At 40.3% G+C, this 13,535-nt stretch overlaps 2 protein-coding genes across 8 annotated transcripts in view; one reads left to right on the top strand and one right to left on the bottom strand.

Annotated features, from left to right (window-relative positions):
* The window catches only part of LOC141785615 (rho GTPase-activating protein 44-like), a 70,081-nt gene extending 64,333 nt beyond the window's left edge, over nt 1–5,748 (top strand). For 4 of the 5 annotated variants that reach the window (XM_074664043.1, XM_074664039.1, XM_074664042.1 and 1 more), the window contains 2 exons: nt 813–1,199; nt 3,275–5,748. In XM_074664043.1, coding sequence (XP_074520144.1) covers nt 813–1,199; nt 3,275–3,432 — 545 coding nt within the window. In that variant the 3' untranslated portion in view covers nt 3,433–5,748. Of the gene's footprint in view, nt 1–812; nt 1,200–1,341; nt 1,393–3,274 lie in introns of all 5 variants that reach the window. The other variant, XM_074664040.1, reaches the window with a different exon arrangement.
* Nucleotides 5,749–7,526: 1,778 nt separating this feature from the next.
* tex47 (testis expressed 47) lies at nt 7,527–13,178 on the bottom strand. Of its 3 annotated transcripts, none has more exons than XM_074664047.1 (10): nt 13,018–13,178; nt 12,111–12,183; nt 11,497–11,600; nt 11,341–11,405; nt 10,875–10,953; nt 9,655–9,792; nt 9,399–9,546; nt 9,197–9,249; nt 9,019–9,044; nt 7,527–8,850 (listed from the first exon to the last, which is right to left on the bottom strand). In XM_074664047.1, the coding sequence occupies exons 1-8, from the start codon at nt 13,135–13,137 to the stop codon at nt 9,212–9,214; spliced, it is 765 nt and encodes a 254-aa protein (XP_074520148.1). In that variant the 5' UTR covers nt 13,138–13,178; the 3' UTR covers nt 7,527–8,850; nt 9,019–9,044; nt 9,197–9,211. The 3 variants fall into 3 exon arrangements, with proteins under 3 accessions (XP_074520148.1, XP_074520149.1, XP_074520150.1); XM_074664048.1 differs by lacking the exon at nt 13,018–13,178 and adding an exon at nt 12,442–12,552; XM_074664049.1 differs by lacking the exons at nt 10,875–10,953; nt 11,341–11,405.
* Nucleotides 13,179–13,535: the final 357 nt, after the last annotated feature.

Below are 13,535 nucleotides of genomic sequence, written 5' to 3'. Positions count from 1 at the left end.
CAGTGCTTCGGGAGATATTTAGATCCAAAATCGTGCAGCGGATGTCCGTATAATGGGATCCATCTGGGCATAGACAGCGCCGCTCCTAAAACTGCATTAATCATCCAAAAACTTGTGTTTTTCATCAATATTCCATCATAGTCCGCTCCAGGTTAGTCCTCTGCTGCAGTCTGTGTCACTCCAGACAGCGCTGTGTGGCTGTGATGACCTCTGAACTGACGAAGACTTTGTTTACGTTTGTCCCTCAAAGAAAGGAGTCAGCTCTCCAAAGAGTACTGCGCAAAGTTCAGAGGTCATTACAGCCACACAGCGCTGTCTGGAGTGACACAGACTGCAGCAGAGCACTAACCCGGAGCGGACCATGATGGAATATTGGTGAAAGCCTTTATCCTTTAAAAGGGGCATTCACAGTAGGAGGGAGTGCAGAGCTGTCAGTGGGGCACAGATTTATATAAGGCAACCAATTTCACTGTGACAGTTCATATGCACATTATTTGGACTTTGTAGAGCAGAAGGAGAAGAGCGTGACCGTAAAATGCAACTTATGCCCAGGAAATAAGAGGCTGAATACTGCATGGAACACAAACGCGAATCTCTTGAAGCATATAAAGATGTATCAGGGGGATAAAGTAGTGTAACGAGTAGTGTAACTTCTTTACTATTTCCATGGAGTAATCAAGTAGTTTAAGGCACTACTTTTTTCAATAGTAACGAGTAACAAGTAACGGGTAACTCTTTGCTTTTTTGAGTAACAGATCCCGTTGGTTTGTATTTTTTAATAACAGATGTGTGTTTTTGTGACTTCTCTGCAGCAAAGAAGCTGGCCCCTATCCCTCCTAAAGTCCCGTACTGTCAGACAGGAGCCATGTCCGACCAGTCGACAGGTCAGCCCTCTCCGGTCAGCCTCTCCCCCACTCCTCCCAGCACCCCGTCCCCGTACGGCTTCAGCTACCCACAGGGATACGCCACCATCGGCTCCCCGGGACAGTCCCAGATGATGGCTACCACCCCGTCTCTGTCCTCTCCGCCGTCGCTGGCCGGGACTCTCACCAAGGCCAGGCCGACACCCAAACCGCCGCGGCAGAGGCCCAGCTTACCACCGCCTCAGCCACCCTCCACGCCTGGCACCAGTCCTCAACCTCTGGAGCACTCAACAGGTCTGCTGGATGGTTTATCTCCAGGGGAGAGCATGTCCACAGGTAGAAACAGGCTTTCACATGTCATGTCTGATTTTTGAGCAAAGCTACTTTCATGTGAATACCATCTTGAATATTCTGGGTAGGTATGACTGTTTGTTCTAATTTAACTCCTTGTCGACTGCTCTTATTGTCTCACTTGCAGCGGTATGAGCCGAGAGGTTCAGGGTGATTCTTTAAGAGAGGGACTTTTAGGGTAAGCAGGAGTTCCTGAGCTAAAGCCTCCCCTTCGCCCGCCCTCCAACCCCTCCGCCATCCTCGACAGACATGAGTCGAGTCCCAGTAGAGTGAAGCTGCCATCAGAGGCAGATTCAGGGATCAGGTTTCTGTGTGATCCCGCTCTGTGGCAGCTCCACTCTAAACCAGCTCCTTTGGTATTTGATGTTTTTACCAACACGCAGCGGCTGCAGTGTTCGGTCCAGCTCTAACCTGATTTGTTGGCCTTTGCATGATGGCTGATGCATGGCTTACATGGACCAGGAGCAAAAACCTTTCCTCCCCTTACGATTCCCTCCCACAGTGCCCTGCTCCAGCTGCCTCCCTTGCCTTTGACAGCCCACCCCCTGAGCTCCCACTCCACTCCACAGTTTTGTGCCTCACTGCCCACTGCTGACCTTCAATAAGACGCATTTCCTGTCTGTGCAGTGTCAAGTTGATCATCACATGTGTGCAGTGGACATCACCATTATCACGGCTGAGATAAAACCAGTTATTCATCAAACTGTGGTCGATATATTCTACTGTACGCCAGTACGGCTGAACATATTGATCTTGTGGTTTTGTGTTTTGACAGCAGTCACTGAGGTGAAGAGTCTTTGTGGTCATTTAGGGATGCAAAATATTGACATTTAGACAAAATAGATTCAGACGATATGAATATACACTCACTGGCCACTTTACTAGGTACACCTTGCTAGTACCTGGTTGGACCCCCTATTGCTTGTGCCATAGATTCAACAGGGTCCTGGAAACATTCCTCAGAGAGTTTTCTCCATATTGACATGATAGCATCACACAGTTGCTGCAGATTTGTCGGCTGAGCATCCATGATGAGAATCTCCCGTTCCACCACATCCCAAAGGTGCTCTATTGGATTGAGATCTGGGGACTGTGGAGGACATTTGAGTACAGGGAACTCATTGTCATGTTGAAGAAACCAGTCTGAGATGATTCCAGCTTTATGCCATGGAGCGTTATCCTGCTGGAAGTAGACATCAGAAGATGGGTACACTGTGCTCATAAAGGGATGGACATGGTCAGCAACAATACTCAGGTAGGCTGTGGACTTTAAACCATGCTCAGTTGGTACTAAGGGGCCCAAAGTGAGCCAAGAAAATATCCCCCACACCATTACACCACCAGCAGCAGCCTGAACCGTTGAAACAAGGCAGGATGGATCCATGCTTTCATGTTGTTGAGGCCAAATTCTGACCCTACCATCTGAATGTGGAGCAGAAATCCAGACTCATCAGACCAGGCAACGTTTCTCCAATCTTCTATTGTCCAGTTTTGGTGTTGCTGTGTGAATTGTAGCCTCAGTTTCCTGTTCTCAGCTGACAGGAGGGTCACCCGGTGTGGTCTTCTGCTGCTGTAGCCCATCTGCCTCAAGGTTGGACGTGTTGTGTGTTCAGAGATGCTCTTCTGCAGACCTCGGTTGTAACCAGTGGTTATTTGAGTTACTGTTGCCTTTCTATCAGCTCCAACCAGTCTGTCCATTCTCCTCTGACCTCTGGCATCAACAAGGCATTTTGTCCCACAGAACTGCTGCTCACTGGATATTTTCTCTTTTTGGGACCATTCTCTGTAAACCCTAGAGATGGTTGTGGGTTAAAATCCCAGTAGATCAGCAGTTTCTGTGATTGGCTGATTAGAAATTTGCAGTTGAACAGGTGTGCCTAATAAAGTGGCCAGTGAGTGTATATAACTGTTATTTTCCAGTAATAACTTTATACTTAGTGCATCCCTGTTATGTATTTTCTTTTCTGTACCCAAGCAGAGCTGTGACTGTTTGTATCCAGAATGATCCGCCTCTGTCATCTTCCCCTCCTCTCACCCTGTTTGTGTTTCTGCTCTGCCAGATGCTCTCTGCAACCTGGACATCCCCGTCATTGACGTGGATCTGGACGGTATTTTTGACTTGCCCCACATCTCCCCCTTCAGGAACTCAGTGGCGCTGTACGAGTCGACCAACAACAAAGTGGAGTCAGAGGAGGAGTCTGAGAGCACAGTGCTATGACGCCACTGAGTTCCCACACAACTTCTGCTACTGCTGCACCGTCTCGCTCAAATAAAAAAAAAAAAAAAGAGAAACACCCCAAAACACTCATCCTCTGACCTTTTACCTCTCAAGCTGCATTACATCAACCTCAATCTGGATCTCATCACTGCTCAAACTCCTAAAAAAATAAAAACAAGGTTCAACAAAAAAGAAAACATCGAAAAGAAACCACGAGGTGTTTGGGACGCTGTCGTCAAGAAACTTTCAATCAGATGCACATTTTGCCATTTTGTTACAGCTGGAAACATGTTTTTTAATTTAATATTTTATGTTCCTTTTTGCCTTATTTGATTCACTGCAATATTGCCTTTAACTTCACACAAGAGAGCGGAAACAGGTCGATGGGAGGAGTGAGCGCTCCGCTGCTGTGGCTGTTTCTCCGGTGACTTTAAGAAGTACTGTACATCTGTCCGGCCAACACTGAGGCTTCTTTTGTTCTTTATCTCTTGTTTTTTCTTTTTTCTTATCTCCCATTTCATCCTTCATCCTTCATCCCCTCAGAGTGTCAGCTGAAGTTGCCTTTTTTGGCACATGGTGGCATCAACCCCCAGATTTCTGTCCCACCTGAGCGTTCACTGTGAGTTTGCGAGTATGTTATTTTTATGGAAAGTGTGTGCGTGCGCGAGCGTGTGTGTGTGTGTGTGTGTGTGTTTGGTAATTGTACTTTATGATGTTGCACTGTTGGTGTCGTGGAGTGTAAACAGGAATGCATGTTTAGCTGTTTAGGAAAAGAAGACGCAGGTTGCAAAAGGGTAATCAGTCCAATCACTCGTCACTGTATTTACGAAGCATTCAATGAGGAAATCAATCACTGAATATTTATTGTTTATACTGTACATTTTCAGAATATATGACACGATTATAAATCAGATCATATTTTGTATCCACAGGAGAGCTATAGAGAAACCATATTATCACAGAGAGTATAGTTTATGCTGTCAGGGAGATTTTAAATATATGAGGCTTGTTATTTATGAAAGGTTTAAAACAGGAGGGTTCAAGTGGCTTTTGCTAATCATATAGGAGATAAAAGAAAACATGATTGCACCTCATTATTCAGCAGTGAATGAAGGCGCATGGGTTTGAATTTTTCCATGTGAAGTATGGATTTGTTTTATAAACATGAAGCTAAATGAAGATGTTGATAATATGCAGGTTTGCTGAGATGAAGCCTAAAGTGTGCCACAGAAAACATGTTGAAAGTTGTAGATGAATATAAAAATAGTCTGAAACTAATCCTATCATTGGCATAAAGATTGAATGTTTGTGTAAAGTTATTTTTTAAGTGGGGGTAGGATTCAGATAAAATTGACTTGATTAGACTTCCCTCTGAAAAAGATTTAGGATTCAGCATTTTCAATGTGGAAACACACATCAACAGGCTTAAATCCCCTCTCATGAACTAATGGGTGAAGTTACTTAAACTACATCTATGTTTAGGGATGGGTTTTGAAGCCAAAATTCCCCCATCACAGGCGCAGCCATTGGCAGCATTTTTTTTCTTTCGAGAGTCTAATCACTTCCTGACTCTACCTCTCGACATATTTTACAATCCCCGGAAAAAATACACGAGAACGGCATCTGTCAATTATCGTTAAACGTTATATAAAGCCTCGTTTTTAACCTCGTATAACTAATGAAAACAAAACTTTTCAGAAAAAAAGGACGTGAATACAAGGCAGCGAAATAATATCCTCAAATCACTACAACAATCGGATGTGAGAAAAATTTCTACCAGGTGTATCAATTTTTTAAAGTTTGACCACAGCCCATCTGGAATGACTGGGGAGATGGATTTTTTAACCTATACTGCAGCCAGCCACCAGGGGGAGCAGTTTTTGTGAAGACCTCACTTCGAGCTGAGCAAGCTGATGTCCATTTTTTTTTTCAGTCTATGCCTTTCACATTTGAAACGATATGGTACTGATGCCCAGTAATATATTTATTCTTCACTATATAACCTTACAATGCTGTGTTCATGTCCAGCATGTAAAAATCTTACTCTTCCACTCCTTTAGAATCGCAAGGATGCATTCAGGTACCTAAACATGGTACCATTTGGTTTTACATGAATCAGTACCCAGTATTTGTGGCAGAATTCGGTCAATACTTTTCAAAACACCAATTTCGGTACCCATCCCTAATCTATGTTTGATGATTAAAGAGAGACTTCTATAAACTGTGTGATCACCAAAATGAAAAAGCATCAAACCTCCAAGCCTTGAAAACATCGGAATAATTAAAACTGAGATGGACCTGAAACATGTGGCTACTAATCAGCTAGCTGCAAACTGTTTCTGTCTCATCTTTGTTTTTTCTTTAAGTTCCTGTTGCAGACAGACTCTGAAGGCACACTTTAGACTCCATAAGAAGCTGAAACCTGTTTAAAAATAAAAAACATCCCTAGTTATTAATTGTCACCATGAGTGGGAACATGCAGGTAAAAGATCGTATCCTCCTGCCCTGATTTAAAAACATCATCCGAGCATATCTTCATTAAAAAAAAAAAACTGACAGCAGTTTCACTCAGAAAAAGGTGCTGTTATTGTCCCCAAAAGAAAGCTGCAGCTGGAAGCAGAATAAGCACATTCCTTTCTCTGTCCGTGCAGTTTCAGTTTCAGTCACCTCACCTCGCAGCTCAAAAGGAAATCTGATATTTTTGGTTATTGAACCAGAGGCACGTGCAAAGGTTTGTGTACATGTGTTTATTTTGATGAGAGTATTTATACAGAGATATTTCTGAATCCTTTTTACTGGGAGTGAGGAGGTGTGGTTGTTTCCACTACAAATGAATCATATCTGAGAATTAAAAGAAAAAAAAAAGGGAACATGGGACCAGATTTACCCGCTGTTGCTCTGAACCTGTCAGGAGGCTCAGCTGAAGATAAAAAAAACTTGAATATCACTAAAACTGGAGTAACGTATGACAGCAACAGTTTGTTATTTGCCTTGTGGTGGGTTTTGTTGTGACCTATCCAGATTTGTAAGACTTTCCATTGAATCCTGAACATCCTCTGAACATGGCCTCAAAGTCACTGTGCTGCTCTGCCATCTCCTGTCTTTAAAGTGCGATAAACTCACAGGACTTCTGTAAATACCAGAGCATCTGTACATAACATGTTCTGTATATATTGAGAGGGGAAATTTAAAATATATATGTATAAATAGATATATAAACAAATACTGTATTGAAAATATAAATGATGATGAACATTATAAAATTATACTGTACATATAATATTATAATGTTAAAGATTCTAGCACAATATTGCCATATTCACACAAAATAACACAGAGTAGACTTTGCACAGTAAAACAATTTATGGCGCCGACGTAGCTCACATTTAAATTTAGGTTGTAGGTTTTTATTTAAATAAGATGCAGCTTAAAGCTCCAGTGAGGACTTTTTTTGTTTTTAGAAACAATTGAAGTTAACATTTTGACGCTTTATGACCCACAAAGGCAAACAATACCATCAAAAATAACACTGACAGTGTCTTTGATCTATTTTGTGGCACTTGTGATCACTGTGAGGGGTAGGGGGTCAGATAAGGCAGCTGAAAAAACATCCCTTAATTTTTCCATTCACAAATATTCACAAAGATGATAAAATCCACTGCAAAACTAGATATTTTTATCAGAAAACACTGCTCTGTAGAGTAACACTTTGTCCACAGGGGGCGCCAAAGTTGACACACAAACATAAAGTTTCTCACAGGAGCTTTAAGCTTGTGTTGCATTGATTTCACAAGCATTTAAAAAGAAAAACAGGACATTTTTGCAATGAAGGGAGAAAATTAACAATAATTTCATCATCATAAGTTATTTTAACAAACTCTGTAAAATGCCCAATATTATTAAAAACATCATCATAATCTACTTAAGCCCAAAGTTATGTCAAAAAAAGTCTAAAGGAAAACCTGAGTTACAATCGCTGACTAACTTTCAGTCATTTACTTAATTTTTATTCTATGAAATCCGTCACTTCTTTGATTCATACGCCTTGTTAGGAGCAATCTGCCTCGATCAGCTGACTACAAAGTTATTTTTAAAAAAAAGCTCTCGTTGAATTTGGCCGTGCTGAGTTGAATGGTGTCCTGTCTGTGTCTGGATTTCTGTGTTACAATGTGCTGCTCTTCGTTTTGTACTAAAGGCTTTCAGATTAAGGCTTGTACATAAAGTAACCATCAACCACAACTTTATTAACAATAAAACTAGCGGCAAGAGATTCCAGAGACAGTTTCCAGTATTACAGCTTTTGTGAGCATGCCCTCTCAGCTCTGAACTACGAAGGCCTTTTTTTACATGAATAGGAATGTACTGGTGATAGATGATGTTGTGGACATTTAGGTTGAAGTTAAAGCGGGTGGTGATTCGTTGAAGTATTAATTAAAGTGTGTTACGTCCCAGCTTGGGGAGAGGGAGGGTGGGGGTTTTCGACTCGACATTGTCCTGTGTGAAACTCGGCAGCATGCTTTTTAACCATGCCTATGGAAAATGTCTCATCTTTGGTCCTATATAAATGTGCTTGTATTTATTTTTTATAAGATAGATCGACCTTTATAAAAGAAAAGTAATCCAGTGCTGCCCCTGATCTTTTCTACTCAGCTCATCTTTCATTCTGCCGACTGTTTTCTGTTCAAACACTAAACGTTTGTTTTCACTGTGTCGTTGTTGTCATGTTGCTATACTCCATTCAACCCTTTTTTTATCTCAATGCAAACTAAAGAAGCACACCCGAACAGAAGCCACTGTCAGGGAATCCAGATTCTCCAGAGAGAGACTGCTTGTGCCCAAAATACTGCTGAAATCTCTTTCTACGACTTTACACTCGAGCAAGAAAAAAACACTTTTGGTTTCCCAGTTTGTAGATTACTCTGTGGTGCATGCAGCCATTACAAGTACATCTCAAATCATCTTTTTTTAAGTTTAAGTTCCTAACAATGGGGCCAAAATAAAAAGGGAACGCATCAAGGGATCTTTTTAGACTCATAGGTTCTTTGTGTCAAACTGTACCGATGCTGTGGACTCTGGAGAGTTTATGGTAAAGAGGAAATGCCTTTTCTTGAACACGGTATCTCCCGGTCACCACGTGGAACACAGTGTACAGTAAGAGAAAATAAATTAACCTCATCCGAATGTTGAAACTATTAAAAATGTTTTTATATTACTCAGGTTTCCTGTGCTGTTTCCTGTTTCATCTTACTTTAAAAAGATTCACGTAAAGACTTATTTAAGGAGAGACCGAACAGGAAAAGGAAGAGCCAGAAAAGTGCTGGAGTGTATTAAACGTTGGTATCAAACCGTCACGGTGATTTCTCTCTGCTAGGACGCCTTCGTCACATCCAAGGCGCTTCAGTGAAGGCCAAGCACGTTCTGCAGAGGCATAAAACATTCGGATTACTTTCTGAATTGCAGGGTAAATTTCAAAGCAGCAGACAGTGACAGCACAGAAAGCCCCGAGCGTGCAGAACCTTATGATGACAGAGCATCCATGCTGTGTGAAAGCTTTTAAACAGCTTAATATCAGCCTTCAACACATACCGTTCATGGTCAGCACGGTGTGTTTCCTGCAAAGAGACATCAATCAGTTTTTATGTTGAGGCAAAACCTGTTGAGGCATCAGGTCACGCAGAGAGTGAGGGTGAACGGAAAATTTGTTTGTGGAGAAGAATCTAAATACACATTTAAACAAGAGCTGGATATGCCTGTGCGCTCTCACCTTTAGTTAAAACGGTTAGACTGTGGTGAGGCAGCTGCTTCTGATAACTTGTCCTGTTAGGGAAACAGAAAACACAGGAAAGTTTGACTCTGCTGCTTTCTTGCCTCAGACTTTGTTTGATTGGTAACAAAACTAAACAGAATGATCAAACATGAAACTACAACACAATAAATCTCCCATGAGCCAAGTGATGCCTCTTTACCAAAGTCCATGTTGATGTGTAAAGGTGAATCATACAACTGAAGGTACTGCTTGGGGGTCAAGAGCTCATCTCTGACGAGAAGTTTATCCAGCAGCTTCTGAGAGATGATAAGCTCCGGTGTTTCATCAAGCACTGACCCGGGGACAGCCTGAAAGTAAAGAGCCAGAGACCTTACTATCAACCTGAGACTGACTGTATTTTTTAAGTCAAAGAAACTTTAATAGACAAGTCAGAGGCTTCAATGAAGTTGACACACCTTCTTTGATGTCTCAGTCTGTTCAGCAAGAGTCTGCAGCGACAACAGGACAGAGCAAACAAGAGTCTCTGTGCTTTCCTCCTCTTCTTCAAATTCATTCGCTGCGGTTTCTCCATCAGCCTGAGCTGCACTGATCAACTTCAGATAATAATATCAGAACAGACAGTCACACAAATAGACTGAAAAAGCACTGTTCTTAGACACTACAGCCAGTTTGTGTCTGATTTCTGTGACCCTGCTGTTACCCTAAAAGACTAGGGGTGGGGAAAAAAATCAAAAAATCTGGATTTTTGTGTTTGGCAATATCAAAATCAGGATTCTCAGTCAGAGATTTTTTTTCAAAGTATTTTTTTTATCCCAGTATTTATAACTGGATTGGAAAAAAGTTACCACTTTTCTCCAGCAGGGGGTGAAATGTTTCTATCTGACTCACATGATGTGCATTTTATAGGACAGGGTTGGCCAACCTGTGGCTCGTGAGCCGTATGTGGCTCTTTGATCCATTCATGAAATATTTATATATGTTATATGTTATGAGTAGTGGTGTGCTGATCAGTCTAAAATATTTATATATTGATGCCAAAGTTGGGATCACTATCGATCGATACTTGGGTGATGAGTTTGATACTTAAGTTTCAGTTTCTCTTCTCTACATGTGCTCCTTTCAATGGCTCATGTACCATCTAGCTAGCCTTAGATAGATAGATAGATAGATAGATAGATAGATAGATAGATAGATAGATAGATAGATAGATAGATAGATAGATAGATAGATAGATAGATAGATAGATAGATAGATAGATAGATAGATAGATAGAAATTTGTCTTTGACACAGCTCCAAGTACAAATTTAAACACACAAACACAATAAGTCTCGCTTTGAAAATTGAAAATGTATTGATTAATGTCATTTCATTTATGCGTAAGTGGAAGTGCTAATTAAGACCACGCGTGTGATGTGGCTCTTTGTAATACCATGGTAGTTTTCGTGGCTCTTGGTCTCAGACTGGTTCGCCACTCCTGTTATCGGAAAATATGGCTCCAGTCTCTTAACTTTTTCATTAGGTCTGGTGTTAAAAAAGCAAACTTAAAATTGTAAATATCAAAGAATTTCAATTAAAATTGAATCAGCACCCCATAAAACGTAATAGAGTAAAATTATGAGAATAGCGTATTGTCCCAGCCCTACTCAAGACCAGAGGAGAAGATGAAAGTCAAACCTTGTAGCTCCACTGCTGAAACATCCTACTGTCAGGATGATTCTCCATTAACACGACCTTTGGATCCTCCATCAGGGTACTACCATAAAATGTGAGAATGTGGAAAATGTTTTCATATATTATATAATTAGAGATGCACAATTTATCGGTGTCAATATCAGTATCACCTGATATTGGTAATTAAAAAAAAAACGGCATCAGCCAATGTGTGAAAGTTGGCCAATATTTACTCATTAGCTAGTCATTTTCAGAGCATTTTGAACGATCTTTCAAGACTGAAAATAATATTTTCTCTGACTATGTAAACGCCAAAACTACCTAAGAGGAGTGGACTTCTTTCTTTTATGTTACTCTTCCTCTTTTTCATCCAAAAAACACACAAAACATACATTTTGATCCCCTCAAAATGTTCATGTCAGTGTATCTCTAAATATAATAACGTTTTTTAAATAGAAAGTAATCTGGCCTTTCATGCTGTTGTTGCATCTTTTTTAGGTCTTTTAAAACAGAAAGCAGAACCTCCCTGGATGACTGGAAAAGAGCCACACATATACCAAAGAGTCACGTTAAAAAACACCAACAAAGACAAATACTGTGAAAAATTGTGTTCTGTAAAACTTACCTCAATAACATACAGCACACAGGATGGGTAGATTAAAAGGAGACCAGTCATCTGATCCAGAGTGTACTGTTTGCTGAGCTGGAAGTTGAGTCTTTCATAATGAGCTGCACAGACACAGAATAAAAGAAGTGTTGGTTTAGTTTTTAACAGCAGGGAGACTGAGCAGCCTCACATGTAAGCACAGCTGTGTTGTCAAAACAGAGTTCAAGTGTTTCCTAGAGATTCTATCGCAGGCTTTCTGCTTTTATTTTTGTCAAAGAGCTCCGAACAAAATGCTCTTTCACAGACATCCATTCACATCCAGAGGTGTCAAAGCTGTAAAAGCTAACAAACAAGGCAAACGAGGATGCCTTTTACTGCGTTCAGAGTCACTGCAGCATGTTGTTGCACTTGAAAATGGTTCAAATTGAGCAGATTTTCTCAGAGATCTACAGTTTGGATCGCAATCATCATACAACTACCATCCTCTCCTGAAAAAGAGATGGAGTAAGTGAGGAAACGTGACATGTTTCTAGATTAGAATGGCATTGTCAGTGGAATTTAAATGTTTCATTATTAAGCGCTGAGCTTTTGTGCGCTCACTCTTTGTAGCTGTAAGGTAATTGTGTTCTGACCTCCTACTTCTGTCCTGTCAGCAAGATGATGGGGGACGCGAGCAATCACGATCAGCCGCTGCAGCACAATTTTCTGTAGAGACGGTGAAGAAAAGTGTCAGAAAAGCTGGAGGGCAAAAGTCCTGGATCACTTGCAGAGTGCTTTGTCAAATATTTTAACTCATAAATGAAGACACATGCATGAATCAAAAGCACATTTCAGGAGTATCTGTATAAAATAATTAGCTCCAAAAAAGCTTCTACTTTCACATTTGTCAAATTGTTGATCAGATAACTAAGACTCCACTCATATATTATAATCTTTCAATATATAATCAAATTTGATACAGACCACATCCTCATCCACATCTTTCCTCTGAGCCATTAGCTGGTGAAATAAACTAGTCCCACTTTTATCCTCTTTCTTTTCGATTTTCATTCTGCTCAGTTCCTCCATCCTCCTTTCTCTGGCTCAGAATAGTGAAGTCTGTGAGTTGGTCTCTGTTTATAAAAGCTTACATCCTAGAAACCTATTGTTCAAGCTACGCTATAAAACGTCCTCTGTGATTCTACACACACTGGTAAAAGCACATGAACCAATCACAGGGCAGGACAGGAGAGAAAACAACCAGATGAGGGATGCTTTTACCACTTTATTATGGAGTCATGAGGTCTTTTTTGAAGTATTAAAACTTACTTTAAAGAAAAAATACACTTGTTTAATTCTTGAGAAGGCTGTTTGTGGTGTTTTTGATACCAAAGTTAAGTAATTTCGGCCTTAATGTGAAATTATATATTTAATAGGTTGCATTAGTGATGTTTGCCATCAGGATAACCACTAAATGATAGCTTTTCATGGTCTAGGGATGCTGCCATATTATATTTAGCTAGGCTAACTAGCTCGAAATCCAAAGGCTGAAGTACAAACCTCTCTCATTGTGCATTTTAAGATATCAAACAGAGTCATTGGTTGGTTTTCTTCGTCATCCGAGTCTCTTAAATCCCAGGAGTTGGGCGATAACTTTGTGTTTTTGAGTGAAGAGGCCATGGCGCAGCTTGTAAACTTAGCAAGCAATGTTTGGGGTCCTGATGAGGGTTACTACGGCAACAAGCAGGCGTCGATGCATCTGACGTCAGCACGCACTGAAAAATGTTTTAGATTTATTTTTCTTCTCTTTTTTTTTTTGCTTTATTATAAGTTTGCAAAAAACATTGGTAAATTTTGATTTTAAATGATATACTTGTAAAAGTCTACCATCATTAGCGTATTGTACTATTTCAATTTTACTGTATAATACCTAAAGTCAAACATGAGGGGAAAAAAAATGTTTTTTGTTTTTTTTTGTTTTGTTTTTTTTGTTTTTTTTAACAAAAAAGATGATCAGATTGAACTGAAATAAATAAATCAAGCACAATGTAATTTGGCTTTTATATAAGGCTAAAAAT

The sequence above is a fragment of the Halichoeres trimaculatus genome, unplaced genomic scaffold, assembly GCF_033239565.1.
Source record: "Halichoeres trimaculatus isolate MK-OKI-2021-1 unplaced genomic scaffold, fHalTri1.1 fHalTri1_scaffold_23, whole genome shotgun sequence".
NCBI classification, from domain to species: domain Eukaryota; kingdom Metazoa; phylum Chordata; class Actinopteri; order Labriformes; family Labridae; genus Halichoeres; species Halichoeres trimaculatus.
This window is presented reverse-complemented; position numbering and strand designations above follow the sequence as displayed.

Bases quoted from the DNA above. Each gene is read 5' to 3' on its own strand.
- tex47 (XM_074664047.1), bottom strand. From the start codon at position 13,137: ATGGCCTCTTCACTCAAAAACACAAAGTTATCGCCCAACTCCTGGGAT. The intron at 11,406-11,496 runs GTAAGTTTTACA...GCTCTTTTCCAG, and splicing joins GTGTGCTGTATGTTATTGAG to TCATCCAGGGAGGTTCTGCT. The intron at 10,954-11,340 runs GCCAGATTACTT...ATTTTATGGTAG, and splicing joins ATGCAACAACAGCATGAAAG to TACCCTGATGGAGGATCCAA.